A 17333-nucleotide genomic window follows, 5' to 3' on the forward strand; every position below is an offset into this window, starting at 1 on the left:
TGTCTGATTTTGGTTTAGTGTATTGTGTGAATTCAACTACTGTGATCTAGAAATAATGGGTTATGGATTAGTGCAATGTGGCCATGTGTTGTAGCTTATTCAAGAAATCATAATGAAGATAAACTATGGCGGATCACAGGATATGGTAACACTGAACCTACACAATGTAAAATCACTCCTAAATGTACATGCGTAGAGGTGTAAATAAAAGCATTCTTCTTCTTTATGAAAACTAAAAGCTCCTTTACCTCTAAGGCAGAGACTTCTTGTCCATTGCGAAGGATACGAAAAGCAAAGGGATGCTTGGGGCCCAGTCCTGGTGCCACCTCACATCCCCGCAGGACAATGGCATTTACATGGGTCCTTAAATCTGTGCGGTCCTTATGGAAATAAAGCATGTTGCCTTTTAAACGACACCAACGTTCCTTCCAACACTGGTTAACAAGAACATGCAAGTAGCCTGTCAGGAATTATGAAAGAAGATCAGCATTAGTGCAATGGCCATCATGAGAAAGAGAGAGAGAGAGAGAGATTAAAAGTTCCAGAGATTGTTTCCTAGGCAATCAGAAAATGTTGCACTTAGATATGATGCAGTTGGTTCCCAAATCCAAAATTACTTCAGACTAAAGGAGGGGAAACCTGAAGTTTTCTGGATGTAATTGACTTTTAACATTGGAGTTGGACACTTGGAGTTAAATAATATCTGGCTGGTTTCCCCTTCCCAGCATTATTATCAATGAGATTTTTTTCCTGAGTACATACATCTCTATTTTTTACACCCCCCATACCCCCCCCCCCACAGAGCATAAATTTAGAATAGCATCATCTTTGCTCTAAATGATTTGCTGTACATCTTAAAGTACCAGAAACAAGGCAGTTTTGTAAGACCCTCGGATTGAACAAATCAGAATATGTAGATGTCAGGGGCAAGGTCTTGTAAAATAATTGTTTTATTGTTTTAGGAAAATGGAAAGGTGGGGTGGGGGAGGGAATTATTCCAGGGATGCCTGAGATTACTATAAGAACCAAGATTACTATGTGCTGGATTTCCCTTTGAAACTTCATGAAGAAATGAGTGTGCATTTATCTGTCACTTTTATTATCTATTTGCAGTGCAAGGAAATAGCTGAGCAAGTATTTCTATCCCTACCCCCACCCCCAGGTTACCCCCCAGTGACTGATTCCCTCTTAAATGTGCTCCTACTCATGTCCTAATACAAACCACAGCAAGGGATGTCTTCTTCTGTAGAGGATGTTTGGGTATCTTCAGGGGAAGCCTTTTTCTTTGAGAAACTGATTATCCTTGTTATTTTCCTCCCAGCAGCTCTACTCACAGAGCCCTTGAGTTCAGCCAAGCCACTTTTTTTGCTTTTCCCTTGGAGAAGGAACAGAACATGAAGTTTGCATGTGATTTATCTGAGCCAGCAAAAAAATCATGAATAGATTAAAGGTTTCCCTCCCATCTTCCATAGTTATCTAGAGCATATCTCACCATATATCAAATAAATAGTATCCTGGGAGATCATATGCTTTTGCCTCTTAATTGTTTTTCTATTTTAAAAAATAATCTTGTTTTCAACTGGATGAAGGTGTTGGATTTTGCAGAGCTGAGCTGATGGAAGTAAAAGTGTGTCGGTGTAATTAGAGACAAAAGGGGGTAAATTGTATGTTAGATGGTATGAACTGGTGTTATCTAGATTATTGAAGGTGCATGTAAAACTACAAATGTATAAGTTGGTGATAGTTTCATGATGTGCTTCATTGAATGGTGATAAAGAAAGGACCAGAAATAAATTTTAAGAAAAGTTATTTTATTACAGAAAAATGAGGCTTCTTAAAGGATGACTGTAGCAATTGTTTGGCAGGAAACCATTTAGGAAAACATCTGTTTTGTATATATCCTTTAAGCTTAGGTCATTTTAGCATCTTTGCCACAGAGATTTTTCAAAATAGGTACAAGACTGCACTGCTTCTACTTGGATTTCTGTGTGATTCCCTTCCTTTGTTTTCTTTATATTTCTTTTCCTCAGCAAACTCTTTATATGTCTTATTGAAGGGATTGTCTGGTTAAACCTTTTCATTAAAATATTTATTGATTATAACACTGTACAATTACCCAGTTACCTCTTGTATTTTAGGATTTGTCCAACGTTTGTAATTTTTGTGTAACTGGGCTTTGGGCAGGAAGATTCAACTCTATCCCTTCTAGTTCACCTAGAGTTGGGCTGAAGGGAGAAATCCTGAATAAAAAGAGTAGTAACTCCCAGGTGGATAAACTAGAATGGATCAAGTAGTTAAGTCTGATAGGTGACAGCTTATTGATATTATCTTTTACTAATGAATTCTTAGACACATTGGATAAGGTTTAAATTATCCCTCTGTGGTACCAATAAGGGAGAATATTTGTAGCTCAGAGTTGACATGAGGGGTCCTTGGTACTTCTGACCTTACTTGTTTTCTTGCAGATGTTTCATTACCCAAACTAGGTAATATCATCAGTGCTAGTGATTATACTAAGTCATCTAGTGTATGTGCTCTAATTCTCAGCCATTTTTTTTCCTCTTATAAAGTGGAAAGATATCAGACTCACCTTGTTCGTGGCTCTCCCTTTGGGGCAGAGTAGAACCATTTTCTGCTGTTGCTATGCTGTCAGAGTCAGAAGTATGTTTATCCTGAGATGACCTCTGGTCAAAGAAGAACATACATCCAGTTGGTTGTCAGTATTTTTTTTTCAACCAGGGCTTTCTTCCAGGCTCAAAATGCTTATAGATTAATTGCCTTCACTGAGCAAAGCTCATTGAAGAAAGTGATATTGGTTGCTATCCAAAATAGCACTCAAATGCTCTTTACTTTGAAAATACACACTTGTAAGTCATTCTGGGAAAAGTTAGTTTTGAAGAGCAGCACAGATACTTTGATTAACAAACAGACAAAAATTAGTCATTTCCAACTGTAGTGTCGCTGTTGGTTACTTAAGAACTGGATTTTAAAAAAAAGAGTTTGCTTTATGCTCCCTTAGGGAAGATGATAGTGCCTTCTTCCAAAATCTTTATATCACAGCCAGGTGTCTCCTTTATAAATGGGCCTCATGCTGATCTTACAGCTCTGAGATATTTTTGCACAGTTTATTCAGACTGAGAACCACTCTTGGCACTGGACGGGGAGGTGGGGGGGGGCTAGGAAAGTATTCCAAAAGGAGATGGGGAGATTAAAAAAATGTAATGCAATTACAGATAGTTCTCAATTTATGACCAGTTGCTTAGGGATCATTTGAAGTTACAATGGACCTCCCTGGGGTTACTTATGACTAGGTTTGAAATTCCAACAACAACCCCCCCTCCCATCACCACAGTCACACAATTGCATTTTGGGTGTCCGGCAACTGACTTACATTTATGGCCATTTGCTATGTCCTGCGGTCTTCTGATCACAATTTACAACACTTTTTGCCCAAAACCAGCATTTACTTCCAGTTTCCAGCAAAAAATGCCTATCGTGGACAATGGATTAATTTAATGACCACCGTTTTCACTTAACAACCAGTGATTACTTAACTACCATAGTGAAAAAGGTTGTAAAATTGTGCTTGGTCACTAGGGACCTGCTTAATGACCAGCACAACTTACAACCTTAATTCTGAGCTCAATTATGGTCATAAATTGAGGACTACCTATATATTTTTTTTCTGATTCCAATGAAAATCTCTTTCTCCAGCTGCTACTTGCATCAGGATGGAGCCTTTTCTCTTGAACGTGGGGTATTATTTAAATTAAGCGTAGGATCACAACAGATAAAAAAATGTTATATTCTTCCCTCTTCCACTTGGTAGTTACATGTGGAAAATTACACTTGAATAGTATGAATGTTACGTGCATAATGTCCAGCTTGTCCTGGGAACAAAACAAATTTTACCTTATCATGATCCATCTTGTAGGTAAGTGTAGGAGAAAGAGGAACTTCATTTCCATTTAATCCTCCTCCAGTGGGATTGCTTACTTCCTTTATCACCTGGGCAAGAGATAGAGTTTAGAATGACAGTAATGAATTCCATCACTTTAAAAACAGGGATACACCTCTGCTATAATAAAAAGCTCACTTCATTTCAAACTGTCAGGTTACGGTTTCCTTGCCTTACAAAATAATACAGCAAACTCCATCTGGGATCACAGGTTAGCAGCTGAAAAGCCAACTCTTAATCCAGGAGCTATGAACTATGATTGCCATTTATCAAATTTGAGGAATAAAGAAAAAAAAACTTGTGATCGATTTTTGAGGAATAGAAATTAATATATACAAGCCTAGTAAAAATGAGTGTCGTCCAAATAATTTGGGACCACTCCTAGCTAGGAATCCTGGAAATTAGAAACCGAGTACATGGTCAGCATCAGATTGAAAAAGGCAAGATCTACACCTAATTTTTCAGCTTGTTTGCAGGATTAGTTTCTAATGCTAGCTATTTTTGATTAGGTTATGTTAAACTGACACCAGTTTTATGCCTAAGCCATTTATGTTAGCCATTTGGCTAAGAGGTCCTTCCTAACTCAAGATAATGTTTTTCTTATGCCTTGTAACATAGAAGGAAACAAAATTATAAAGTTCATTCAATAGCTCATTCATTAATTGGATTTTGCTGATTTTTATTATTCCTATTCCCAGTTTCTCTAATATTTCAGCAGAGAATGTTGACCCAAGTTTTAAGGAGATAAGAGCTTTCAATACAGGGCAGTAGCTTTTTCCTTATAGGGCAGGAACTGCATCTCATTCACATTGGGTTATACTCTGGTTCCAAAACAACCCTAGTTGACTTGGTTATCAGGTATTTTTAATTCAGGGAGGTGGTTTTTCAAAAGAAAGTTGGATTTATCCAGCCCGTTGAAGAATCAGGTGGACTGGGGCCAGGAGAGTACTTAACATTCTGAGGAAGGGAGGATCTGAACAGTTTCATCCCAAGCCAGGAGGGGGGAATACTTTAACTAATATATGCAGTAAAGGCAAGATGTGAAAATACTAAAAACAATAACAAAAAAATTCAGCCAGTAATATAAGGAGGAACAAAGACTTTTAATACTAATTTCCTGACAGTACTCAAGCCAAAGAACACTGGCTCTGCAAAAACAGAAAATAAATCAAATCCCAACTCATTAAACTTCCATCCCTGCAGTTCTGATATAAACTACTTACCAGTAGTTTATAGATTTCATTAAACTTCTCCCAGATAAATGCCCCATAAAATCTCCCAAAGAGTACATATCTTCATGTGAGGATGGGCAAACTACAAAGAAGCCAAGCCCCCTCCCCTCCATGTAGCAAATTCTCCTTTATGGTATAAAATTGAGCCTATAGGATCAGCCAACCCATTCTGTAGAGATCTACTGTCTATGGAAAATGCCATTGGTTGTTTAACTCCACACTTCTTCTTTCATAGCTACATAAGAAATGGTTACTGTGTGATCAGCTGATGGCACTTAGGTATTAGGGTAAATAGGAAGAGAAATCGTCTTCAAACATTGCCCTCTACAGGTGTTATATTTCAGTCCAAGTAATTCTGTTGCTTTTGTTGGGAATATATAGTGGGATACCAGTTAAACATAAAACAACAAGGAGAAGGCTGTTTCCACTATGTTCTATTTATAAGTATACTGTAGATATTTTACTGAATATTAATATAGCCAAGGCCTTTTGGAGCATTTGAAGGGCTAGGTGTACACTTTACAATCTTCTAGAGAACACTGATTTTTTTCCCTCAGTTCTCAGTGGGGATCAAGAGTAGAAAAGAAACAAACAATATCTGTGAGGCAAACATGTCCCATTCCTACTCTAGAATTCCCATAAATATTTTTTTAAATGCCCCCTCCCCATTACATCTCCATTTTCAATGACAGAATTTCAGCAATATAATTTTAAGACACTGCTATCAGTAGAAAGGTGGGATCAAGGTGCCGATGGACACAATATGCCTGCTTCTATCAAGTTTGCAAAAACACCAAAATTTAAATAATCCTACCACAGGAAAATGGGGTGTTGAGAAGCCACAAAATAGGTGCTGCACGGAGAGGCTCTGTGTATGTAGATTTCCTTTCTCTGTCCTAAACTCATTAGATCCACAAGAAAATTATTTTTCTTTCTTATAGATCATATTGCATGTATCTTCCTAGAATAGGTATTTACCAAAAACAACAATAACCATATCCAAGCCTGATAAATCTTCGTGATTTATTAAACTGTTTCCTATAGCATATGACTAACCACATGATACGGTATGTAATTAATCACACTGACTTGCCTACTTTTATATCTATCAGGCTGGTATTTTGCAATTTACCTTCTCCAAGTATATCATGGTTGCTACTCCTGGGGAGGGCAGAGGTGTCACTAGAGAAAACTGAGTTGAAGGGACTGGTTCTCCAGGAAGAGAAGGCAAATTTTACCTTTCCCAGAGATTCCCTGAGTTTATGAGCTCATGCTTGAGAACAAAAGCAGGAAAGGCTGAGTGGGGGTAAACAAACATCTCCCCTGCCAAACAGTTCTATATTGGGTGGGGAAGGTCTTCTCTGGTGGGTGGATATTCTCTCCACAGCTGGTGTTGCAATCAGACAGGCATGATAAGAGGGCTGGAAGGAAAGCCTTTCCCCAGGAGAAAGATAAGTCCCACTTCCTATGAGATCCATTCTCACTTGCTCATCTCCAAAAAATCAGCCACAGCATGATTGCTAAGCATATCTTGGACACTGTAAATAAACAAGTCAACAAAAAGATAACAAGTGTAGAAGATATGAGCCACAGATAAAGACGGGTTTGCAGAGGAATAACAGTCTTTTGTAGTGGTGAGAGATACCTTCAGCCATTCTTCAGCTTGCTCTTTACTTTGCACTGCTAACACTAGGACCTCAGCTCCTGGTAGTGTGAAGCGCAGCTCATGTTTCTTGCGGCGTCCGTCCTTTGGCACATAGACAACGTGGCTGGTGCTCAAAGGCACTTCAAGGTGTGGCTGTCTGTGCTTGGAGCTTTTGTAACACTAACATTAGAAAGAAGGGACAATTGAGATTTCATTCAGCTAGTCTTTCTTGCACATTTCACACCTGTTCTCCATGTGGTAAGAACAAACAGATGAGTATTGTCATGATAGGGTTGCTATCATGGAATTTGGAAATGGCTGGGATTTACATATGTCAGAGAAAGAAGAAAATTTAGAAGATTCGCACAGGTTAACAATACAGCCTTCAAGTCAGAACACTTTGTTACACGAAGCAAAAGGTACATTGACCCTGATGTTCTGTTTGACACATACATATGTCATGAAATATTATATCAATGTATGTTAAATTTCTCAGGTTGTTTTAAAGAAAGTAAAAAATATGCTTCCAGAGGGAGATCAGGAAGCAGCTAAGCATAGTTGGTAGAGCAGCTAGTATACTTCCTGATCAAATAGGGTCTTTCCAAGTGATATTGGTAAAGGAAGATGTTAGATGAAGAAAGACTTAAACTCCCTACTTTGTGCTTTTCTAGCCCATAATGAAATTTGAAGAATAAATTCCAATTAGAGAATTTTGACTGGATTTTTTTTCATTTTCATCTTAAAAGAGATATTTGGTGAGACTGGACAAGTACATCTTACAGTCAATGCAATATAAACCCCTTACAGGGAAGAACAAAGGTATCAAAAATGTCTAGTGAATGGACTGTGAGATGTTATACATTGGTTCAGAGAAAGGTATTATCAATATGCATCAAAATGTATAGCTGATGCTATTCAGCTATACATTTCTCTCCTGGACCTATTGGGAGATGCAGTGGAAATCATGACCTGCTATGTGGAAGCTGATGGCTTTATTCCTTCAGCGGTTTGAGAGGAACAATCCTGACCTATAAGAATCCTATAAGAGCAACGAAGAAACCATTATGCCATTACATTTGGACGTGGACTCTCTCCTAGAGTGGGCATCAGTAACCTGCTCAGAAACAAATCTGAATGGTAAAGATCAAGTCTGGTAAAGTCCCTGAGTATCATTATGTAATACTACATAATAATGTAGTTATACATAATACTACATTCGATAATTAGGAAAAACCTGGATTAGTGAAATCCAAATCTGGCTTTTCTTTTCCCTTTTTCATTGACTGCATTATGCACATCCCTAAAGATGAGGAGTGGGGGAGGGATGGCAATAATAATTCCAATGTACAAAAAAGTGAGACAAAGCTGCCACCAAATTAAGAAACTTAAAAGTCTGTCCAGTAGAGTCAGCAAATCTGTATGAATGATTAGTAGATTGGATGGAGTCTGAAAATATTTTGGCAGAACAATTTGGCTTTCAACCAAGCCATTCTGTTTTACATTCAGCCTTCATGTTGCACCATCTGGCCAAAGAACTGATCCCCCAAAAACATTTTATGCATTTCTTGATTTTAGATACATATTCAACCTGATATTAAGAAATTCTGGCATATTTTATTCTCAACAGCAACTGAACTAATTTTAATATCAAAACTTACATTAAAGATTCATTTTGGTGGGGCATCTCACCAAAGACATTTCAACCTTTAGAAAAATTAGGTAGAACTCCATCTTGCTTCCATTATTGTTCAATTTACATATTAATTCACTTGTGTTCATCTTGGCATATATCTTTACGTGGTTGATGTGGTAATTCTCCCTCAAACCCAAGTGGTTTACAAAGAACATTCTGTGCTCTTACTCCCTATTTTGACAATCAATCCTTAGAGATTAATTATAAAAATAATGGTATTCACTAAAAGATTATAGGCACTAAATTGGTCACTCAATGGACCCAATTTACAATTAGTAATATGCTTTATTAAATCCCTTGGAATAATTTTCCATCTATCAGGGCAAAGTGCCCAAGAAATATTCTTCAAATGCTTTGGTGTGTATAGTGCTGTTCTTCATGTGAAAGGAAAACTATCTGAAATTAAAGCCAGTGCATGAATTAACCTTTTCAAATTATTGTACAGACTTGTTATTTTTTTTTCTTGTAGACCTAGCCACATCTGTGTTAGCTGACCTCTTTATTTGAAATGGGGAAAGGGGCTGGAAGAGAAGCTGTGCCATTATCACCTCTCCCAACACATTAATGGCAATAGTGTATTATATAGCCAAGAAGACATTCAGACAATGAATATATGATACAGAACATCAAACTGAGCACAGCATCATTCCTACTGACCTTAAATAACCAAGTTAGCATTTATAACAGTTAGATATTTTAATCGGAGTATCATACCAAAATTATAAAGAGATCTGTGATTTTATGCTGCAAACTTTTATGCCTGCAAACTGGGATTTTAGAAAATCCCAGATAATAAAATGCTGTTGTCATTGTCATTGCCTTTAAAACAATAGCCAGCATGCTTCTTTTATCCTAGAGACTGCCTTTTTCCAACAATTTCCGCCTATCCCATTGAATATCTAGTGAGCATCTGCTAAGGGTCCTTATCCACCAGGAAATAGATAGCAGCTTCCCTCTTTTGGAATAGCTTTTCCCTGTAGCAAGGGGACCCCCGTATTTATGGTATTCTAGAAGTAGGTGAAAACATCACTCTATCAATAGATCATTGGGGTTCATTATAACTAGTGGTGCTATAACAAATTAATTTTAGTATGTAATTTGGAGAGGAATTTGTCTTCTTCAAAAAGACTTGTCACTGCAAGAAGACTGGTATTCTAAAAACCACTGACTCACCAGAAGCTTGTTGTCCTTAACAACTGTCAGCTGCTTGGCCCACTGTCCAAAGCGCTTCTTACGCAACAGGAAAGCACAAATCCGGCAATCCTTCACCAGGTTCATGGAAGCTTCCTCTGATGGCCATTGGTGTGTTAACCTCTGGCCTTTCCCATCCTCCTCCTCCTCATCGTAAGATTCATAGGAGCTGCTCATTGCATCAGAGTCATTGTCTATGAGGAAACAGAGAGAATTTAATCTTCCATAATGTTACTGCTAATCCCATAGGATTAGAGAGACTATTTTTATTGAGACAGACTACTAGTCAATCTACTTTTGTATCATCTACAATAAAGATCATCAGTTCAGTGTTCTTGTACATCAAGGTGCTTACAACTATCCGAATCCACAGAGTTCTAAAGTAAATTATTTTTCTTAAAAAAGAAAAAGAAAAAGGAGTGGCTGAATTCCCATAGGATCTAACACAATTTCAATTTGTTTTTCAAAAATTGTATCTGCACTATTGCTCAATTGCTTTACACTATAAAGTCAGAAATTTGCTTACCCTTGATCTATGCTGACTAACAAAGAGTCTTTAGGATTTCAGTATAAAAGCTTTCCAATCCTACCTAGACATGGAAGGAATCATCAATATCCCTAATATATGTAACAGAATACTATCTCTACCTGAGGGGCTATTTTTCCTAAACACACACACACCTCTACGTGCATGTTTTAGAATTATGCAAGCAAGAATCATATGTTGATTTCTGGTATACTAATAGTTTACAAGATTTCTACTGTTTTATTTAAACTTGTCTTGCAATAGTTGGAGGCTAAGTGCAACCTGCCATGCAAAACAACTTCCAAACTTTTGGAATTTCAATGTTATAAATATTTGCCTAAAACATGCCTCAGGGCTCTTTTTTACAATTTCTGAATGCCTCTCATAGAACTATTATGAAATCCTTTAGTTTTTAAAAAATGAAATCCAAGTTTGCATTCTACAAAACCACCCACCAGTTTGTAACCTCATCTTATTTCTAAGTCTGTGTCTGGGAATCTACATTAGTCCATATTTAGAAAATAAAAATAATGAAGGAGTTTGACCAGTACTTTGAAAGTTTGCCTTCTCCTACAAAAAGCATACAAATAAATTGGTATGGTATGGGGAACTAAAGAATCAATCTCGTTAATTTTCCTCCTGGTAAATTGTTTTTTGTGGCTGGCTTTGCCCATCAATTTGTAAATAGGTAAACTCAGGTAATAGCCTTTTTCTTAAAGTACCTATAGTTATGTGTCCAACTAGGATTCATAGTGAAGCAACCTGCAGATATGAATTCTGTCTCAATGTGAGACAATTTTCATTTTTCACAATCTAAACAGGCACATACTTGCTATCGCTTCTCAGTACCCCACTGCACTGAGTTTCATAAAATTTTGGGGGTTTTTTCCTGCATTTTCTTCATTCTTCTGGTAAAGGTTGGGGGGGGGGAACCATATAAACTTTCAATTTGTTTTACTGTAAAGTATGATAACCTCTGACCAAAATAATTTTACAGAGCTGAGGAAAAGGCATAAACAAACTGACAGATTTCTACAAGCTATTAGAAATAGCATGAATTGTTGCTGTAATGGCTATAACCTGGTCACTGATTTTAGAACAGAGGATAAAAATGCTGATAACAATGACTACATATGGTTCCTAAAGACGAGGTGGCACAGTGGTTAGAGTGCAGTACGGCAGGCTACTTCAGCTGACTGCTAGCTGCAGTTCAGCAGTTTTCAAATATCACTGGCTCAAGGTTGACTCAGCCTTGCATCCTTCCAAGGTCAGTAAAATGAGGACCTAGATTGTTGGGGGCAATATGTTGATTCTGTAAATTGCTTAGAGAGGGCTGTAAAAGCACTCTGAAGCGGTGTATAAGTCTAAGTGCTATTGCTATTTTTGGCCCAAAAATTACAAGCAACAATTTCTATACCGAATTAATGAAAATTATACACTGCTCAAAAAAATAAAGGGAACACAAGCAGAAGACATCCGAGATCTGAATGAATGAAATAGCCTTATTAAATACTTTGTTTGTTACATACAGTAGTTTTGTGTTCCCTTTAGTTGTTTGAGCAGTGTATAAACTACTGTATGTAAAGAACAAAGTATTTAATAAGGCTATTTCATTGATTCAGATCTCGGATGTCTTCTGCTTGTGTTCCCTTTATTTTTTTGAGCAGTATATTTGAAGACATTTATATTGGCTGATGCTCAATAGCTCACATCACATTATTGAACAAGTTGCCCAACTTTACCATAAACTAATAGAAAACTTCCTTATTCATTATGTAAAAATATTTAATATTCCTCTTTTATATGGATTTCCTGCCATATTAAGTCCAAGAAAGTTCTTAACTATGCCATTGAATGTTGCCCAACTTTGATAACAAGGTGGAAGAAGTGAAAACAAGGATAAATTAAATCCAGATGAAGTTGAGGTGGTGTTGGGCAATGAAAAGGGATTAGGATTCAGCTTGTATGAATTTGGATTGTATAACTCCATGAAAGAGCAAGGATATTGTCTGAAAAATGCTTCCTAACCTTATATCTAGATCCTCAGGTGATGGCGATGGCAGAGAGTGTGTTTGTATAGTTTTATCTCATGATTTAACTACAATCATTCAATTATCTGTGCCTTGATTACATCCCAAAGTAATTGCAATTACCTCTACATGAGGTTACCCATGAAACATATCAGGGAAAGATGGGGAAAAAATGCTAAATTAGCTAATCTGCTAACTGGTCACTGTTTGTATTGTAACATATTCTTGCTTATTGTTTTCTGGAAACAAAGTCCTAAATGTTTTACATATGCTGGTTATCTAAGGGATTATATCTGGCAGGTAAGATTAAGACCTGACGAAGCCTTTAACTACGCTTAGCTTCAGAACTCCTATATCTTAAGATATAAATCATGAAAATAAAAGAGAATGGCAAATATAACCCATTAATTTTGCATATATAAACAGGAGATGCTACCAAAACCCCACTCCTGATTAAATAGAACATATTTTTTGTAAAAATGTCTTATTTCTATTATCAAATGTTTTATTACTTTAATTAGCAGATATAAATCTGAATAATTTTACTTTATAGAAACAAAAGAGCAGCACAGAGCAGATCAGAACGTAATCAATTGAAGTAGTAATATAGTCTGTAATGAAAAATTAATACTGATATTCTGAACAAATCATATCTTGCAATATTCCTATTGCATCCTATCATCATTGTGTACTTTTAAATGAAAATGCATTCTATTTTTAAAGAATTTTTTAAAGATAAAATAATATGAGTACTGTATAAAGTAGAGCATAATACACAGAATAAAAAAACCTAACTTATATTATCCATTCCCTTTTTACATCATAGAAATTTTTTGGTGATTTTAAAAGAATAAAGCCATATAAAATATGAGATAATAAATTATGAAGATTATAATTTTTATGCAGACAAGGATTAGTGCATATTTGAAACGGATTTAGTTTTTGGAGGAACTGATCACTTATAGGTTTAACAGTAATGAGTAAAATATAGTAGCTGGGGGTTACAGCTGAGGAAGAGTCACAAAGGAAGTAATACCCATTGTAAGCATTTGGAAAAAAATAGTTGTTGCTGGAAAGACTAGAGAGAAAATAACTGCAAAAGAACTAAGCAAATTAGGTAGCTGCCAGATATATTCAGCCACTTTCTTTGGTTTACAGTCAATTTTTGTATAGCCCAGGATGCTATCAAGTTGTCTAGAATAGACCTCAGATTAGACAAGTAAATATATCTTCCTAATATTTGTGTTCTCCAACACAAACCCCCTTCGGGCTAAAATCTGTGTTGTGGTGTTTAGAAGGTTTTGGATAGTGAATTAGAACAGAATGTTTGGTAGAACCAATGCCTAGCTTGGCACAGGGCTCTAGTGCCAAGCTAGGCATTGGTGGGCCAGCAACCATCATCTATCTCTTCTTGAGGTCTCAGATAAGGTTAGACAATGTATGGAGAGGCAAGTAATCAGCAGTCCTAGAAAGAGTCAGATTTGGGTGTAGATCAGGACAGAGATGAGAGGGTTCAAAACTCATGTGGCGGATAGTATGTGAAAGGTTCTTTAAACCAAATCAATTATAATCTATTATCTGCCATGTTAGAAATCCTCAAAATATGGTGTCCTAAGATATGACTGATTTGATTTTGCTTAAATAGACCATGTTGTCTCTCCTGCTATTAACCTGCCTGGACATTTTTAAAAAGGTCACTTTTAAAAATGCTGCTGCTTTTTGAGGCACCTGGGTTAAGCCTTCTTGAGTGCTGCTTCCAAAATAAAAAAACTTATTTTTGATAAATATATTTGGCTCCCACACTCTCATGTGTAGAAAAAAATACATCTTTTTCAGTAGAGGCTTTGAATAGTTTAATATGTGTATGCCACGCCATCTCGGCTGCCCTAGATGGATAGAAAGGAGAGCTATGAATGGAAAAAGAACAAAACAAGAGGATTATGGCACTGTTACAGAAATTTGCAAACACATCAAAAAGTAATGATACTAGATTTTAAATCCTGGAATTGGGAGAAGCATAGCACAGCGATCTTTCTATTTACCATGCCATATCTCCCCCATGCAAGGTTTTATTTCTTTTTTGAACACAGGCAAACTTTAAATCAATAAGGCAATACAGACAAAGGAGAGACAATGACAAAGGGACCATCATGATATAATTCAGTGATAAGAGGCTGATTTACTAATAGTGATTAAGAAAAGTGCTAGGTACATAACAAAATCTCCAGGACTGTGAGGAAGAAAGAACTTTAAATAATGAATATATGTGATTAGTAATAGTCAACTTCAAATGAGCTCCATGTAAGAGACTTAATCTATTTAGTGGTGGAGAAAGATCCAATAACACTGTGGGTGCATTGGAATAACAATGGAGAAACTGGGAGAGAAATTCAAGGGTAGAAGGACAAGAAGGAAGAAAATACAGAGGTGCTGTAGACTTGTCCTTTCCTAAAATCCAAGATGGTTATGAATAAAACAACAGAAATAAGAAGAGGCTTTTCTTCTTAAAGCTACAGTAGCTTAATGGTAACAAAATTAACAACAAAAACATATAAGAATATAATATTTCCATAAAATTGTATTGACTGCCTGAATCTTCTGCAGTCAGGATGGTTCTCTTCCCCCAACAGATGTATGCAACACATACATATAGTTGCAGTGTTACTTACAAGAGTTTTTCTGCTCCCCATTTATTCTGGTGACAGGATAGTTGCTATCTGCATCCTCATAGTATCCATCCTCTATTGAATTGGGAGGACTGGAGCTGTCTGTACAGAAAGCAGAAGGAATATTTTAAATTGTACAAATTAAGCAGTGAGAAAGACTTTGCAGGGAGGTGTATGAGCTGTACTGTAAGTCAACTCTGAAGCATATAGGTAAGTTTTTATTACCAATAAGTCAGGACTAACAATAAGTGCAGACAATTTTTTATTCAATTTCTATGCCACCCATCTCACGGATAAATTATCTGTCATAACTTCAAATTCTCTTTCACTTTTACTTGCCCATCTCTAAAAGGATACTCTAAAGGAAACCACAGCAAACATATAATATGTCATTGGGTGCCAGTCATAATTATCTGTTCCCAACTGTTTTCTGTTTTCTGACTTATTCTTATTCTCACATTCTTTTCCTTACTGCAACCATTAGTAGAAAGCACATACTCTGCCTTCAAACAACCTCAGTATCTCATCTGCTTTACTTCGGTTGTTCTTCACATTCATTCAGAGTTCCCGTGGGGCTGAGTCCCAGAGCCAAACCCCCATTGAAACAGCTTCTTGACTTTAATATAGGAGGGTCTTTCCAGAATCCTTGTAACAGGATCTTACTCTCTCCTCATGTTTCTCATGACACTTATGCCACGAGTCAGCTGCATCAGCAGGAAATCTTATAATGTTCTTGTTTTTGTTGCTAGACCTGTACGTGGCTTCACTAGGGCTCAGTGATTACAAGAACAAGAACAGGTGCTGGGCCCTTTTCTCTACCTTCCCCTAATCTCTCGGACAAGCTACTGGAGAGACAGAGAAACATTGTTCTCAGGCAGGCCCTTCCCTTCCTTGTCACTCAAGATTTACTATACATTTCCAGGCAAGTCTGAGCAAACAACTGCTTGTGACATCTGACCAACTAGAGATGGGGGAGGAAGAAAAAACCCCCCAGAAAAGGAACAGGAAAGCCTGCCCCCGGTACCAATTATAACCGTGTCAGCTGCCAGACACCTCTGGGAGGAGCCTTTATTTTCCTAGCTGATAGGAGAGTGCCAAAATACCAGCTGTTTCCTTCCATAGCTGGCCCTCTTTAAGGCTTACTGTGAGATGTAATGTATTCAGGAGCTTTGCCTGGGCCCAACGGCAGCGCTTCTTCATAATAATCTTCTGGAGGAGGAGTCGTGGGCAATGGTGGAGGTGGCTCCCCAGAAACCTATGAGAAAAAGAATGCAGTATTCAAATGGGGTTGAATGTTGCACTGTTATTATCTGTCCCTGAATGTATCTTCCAAATGGAGATATTTCTGCAGAGAAATTCCTCAGGCTCAGAAGCTTTTGTTCAAGCCATTTACCTTCTGCTCTTGTGTCTATAGCGTCAGGGTGGATAAGGCAGTTTCAATGGCCGTGGGAGGACCCCATTAAACTACCTACCAGAAGATATCCAATCTAGCTTTCTAACCTTAACTGATTTTTCTCAGGTAGGAAAATAGATAAAAGAAACAATGGGAAAATTCAAGGATATTAGTGTAGATAACCTACCTCAATATCACTCTATGAGTGATGTAGAGCAGTTGCATAATAAAATATCTTTAAGAGCCCATAGTGTTACGGTGGATGTGTGTGTGACTTTAGAGCAATCAGTTGGAAACAAGGGGAAATTATTATGTAGACCATTGTTTAATCTTGCTCTGAGCAATAAGAACTATTCTATCTAAATAAGAGATAATTCTTTGCTTCTCTAAAATGCATACACATACACTTCTTTTATCCTACCACAGTTGGATAAAAGTAATACTAACATTTGCAAACATTTGTTGCTTCAGTGGAGTGAGTATGTTTTCATGTGTAACAATGCTTCTTTTCAACTTTTTCTGGCTTAAAAAGGGAAGAAAAACCGCCTTTCTATTTTTTTTGTCTCCAACCTCATTATGCCTCTTCCATATGACTATATTTGCATCTTATTGCATATCAGGTCTTTATGTGAAGTAAATTTGACTGTAAAAAAGGAATGGATTTTTTGTTTCTCTTTGGATGGAATGTTTTCATCTAACCAGAATTTAGAAAATAGCTGATGAAATAAGTGTTCTGATGGCTTCTTTCCAAGCTATGTGTCTTGCAAGCATAGAATAAGCAGAATTTTTCAGACATGATGTGATCCTTAGTTCTTTGCTTCTTAGCATTTCTTTCTGTCTCTTTCCTTATCTGAAGAGATCTACAATATAGCTCCACCCCAGGCATCAAGTGCCCAGAGAAATCCACCATGACCCATCTTATAAGAGCCTGGTAGAAAGAATTGAAAATCTAGAGAAAATGTCTCCTCTGCAGAGTTCAAACCTGTTTTGCCCACAAGT

At 37.0% G+C, this 17333-nt stretch overlaps 1 protein-coding gene across 1 annotated transcript in view; it reads right to left on the reverse strand.

Annotated features, from left to right (window-relative positions):
• AFAP1L1 (actin filament associated protein 1 like 1) overlaps positions 1-17333 on the reverse strand; it is a 78362-nt gene that overhangs the window by 12779 nt on the left and 48250 nt on the right. The window contains exons 5-12 of the mRNA XM_034405676.2: positions 16085-16196; positions 14945-15043; positions 9702-9913; positions 6836-7015; positions 3913-4008; positions 2591-2684; positions 1223-1375; positions 249-460 (exon numbers count right to left, since the gene is read on the reverse strand). Coding sequence (XP_034261567.2) covers positions 249-460; positions 1223-1375; positions 2591-2684; positions 3913-4008; positions 6836-7015; positions 9702-9913; positions 14945-15043; positions 16085-16196 — 1158 coding nt within the window. The remainder of the gene's footprint in view (positions 1-248; positions 461-1222; positions 1376-2590; positions 2685-3912; positions 4009-6835; positions 7016-9701; positions 9914-14944; positions 15044-16084; positions 16197-17333) is intronic.

Source organism: Pantherophis guttatus, chromosome 2, assembly GCF_059756535.1.
Source record: "Pantherophis guttatus breed Tessera chromosome 2, ASM5975653v1, whole genome shotgun sequence".
Taxonomy (NCBI): Eukaryota; Metazoa; Chordata; class Lepidosauria; order Squamata; family Colubridae; genus Pantherophis; species Pantherophis guttatus.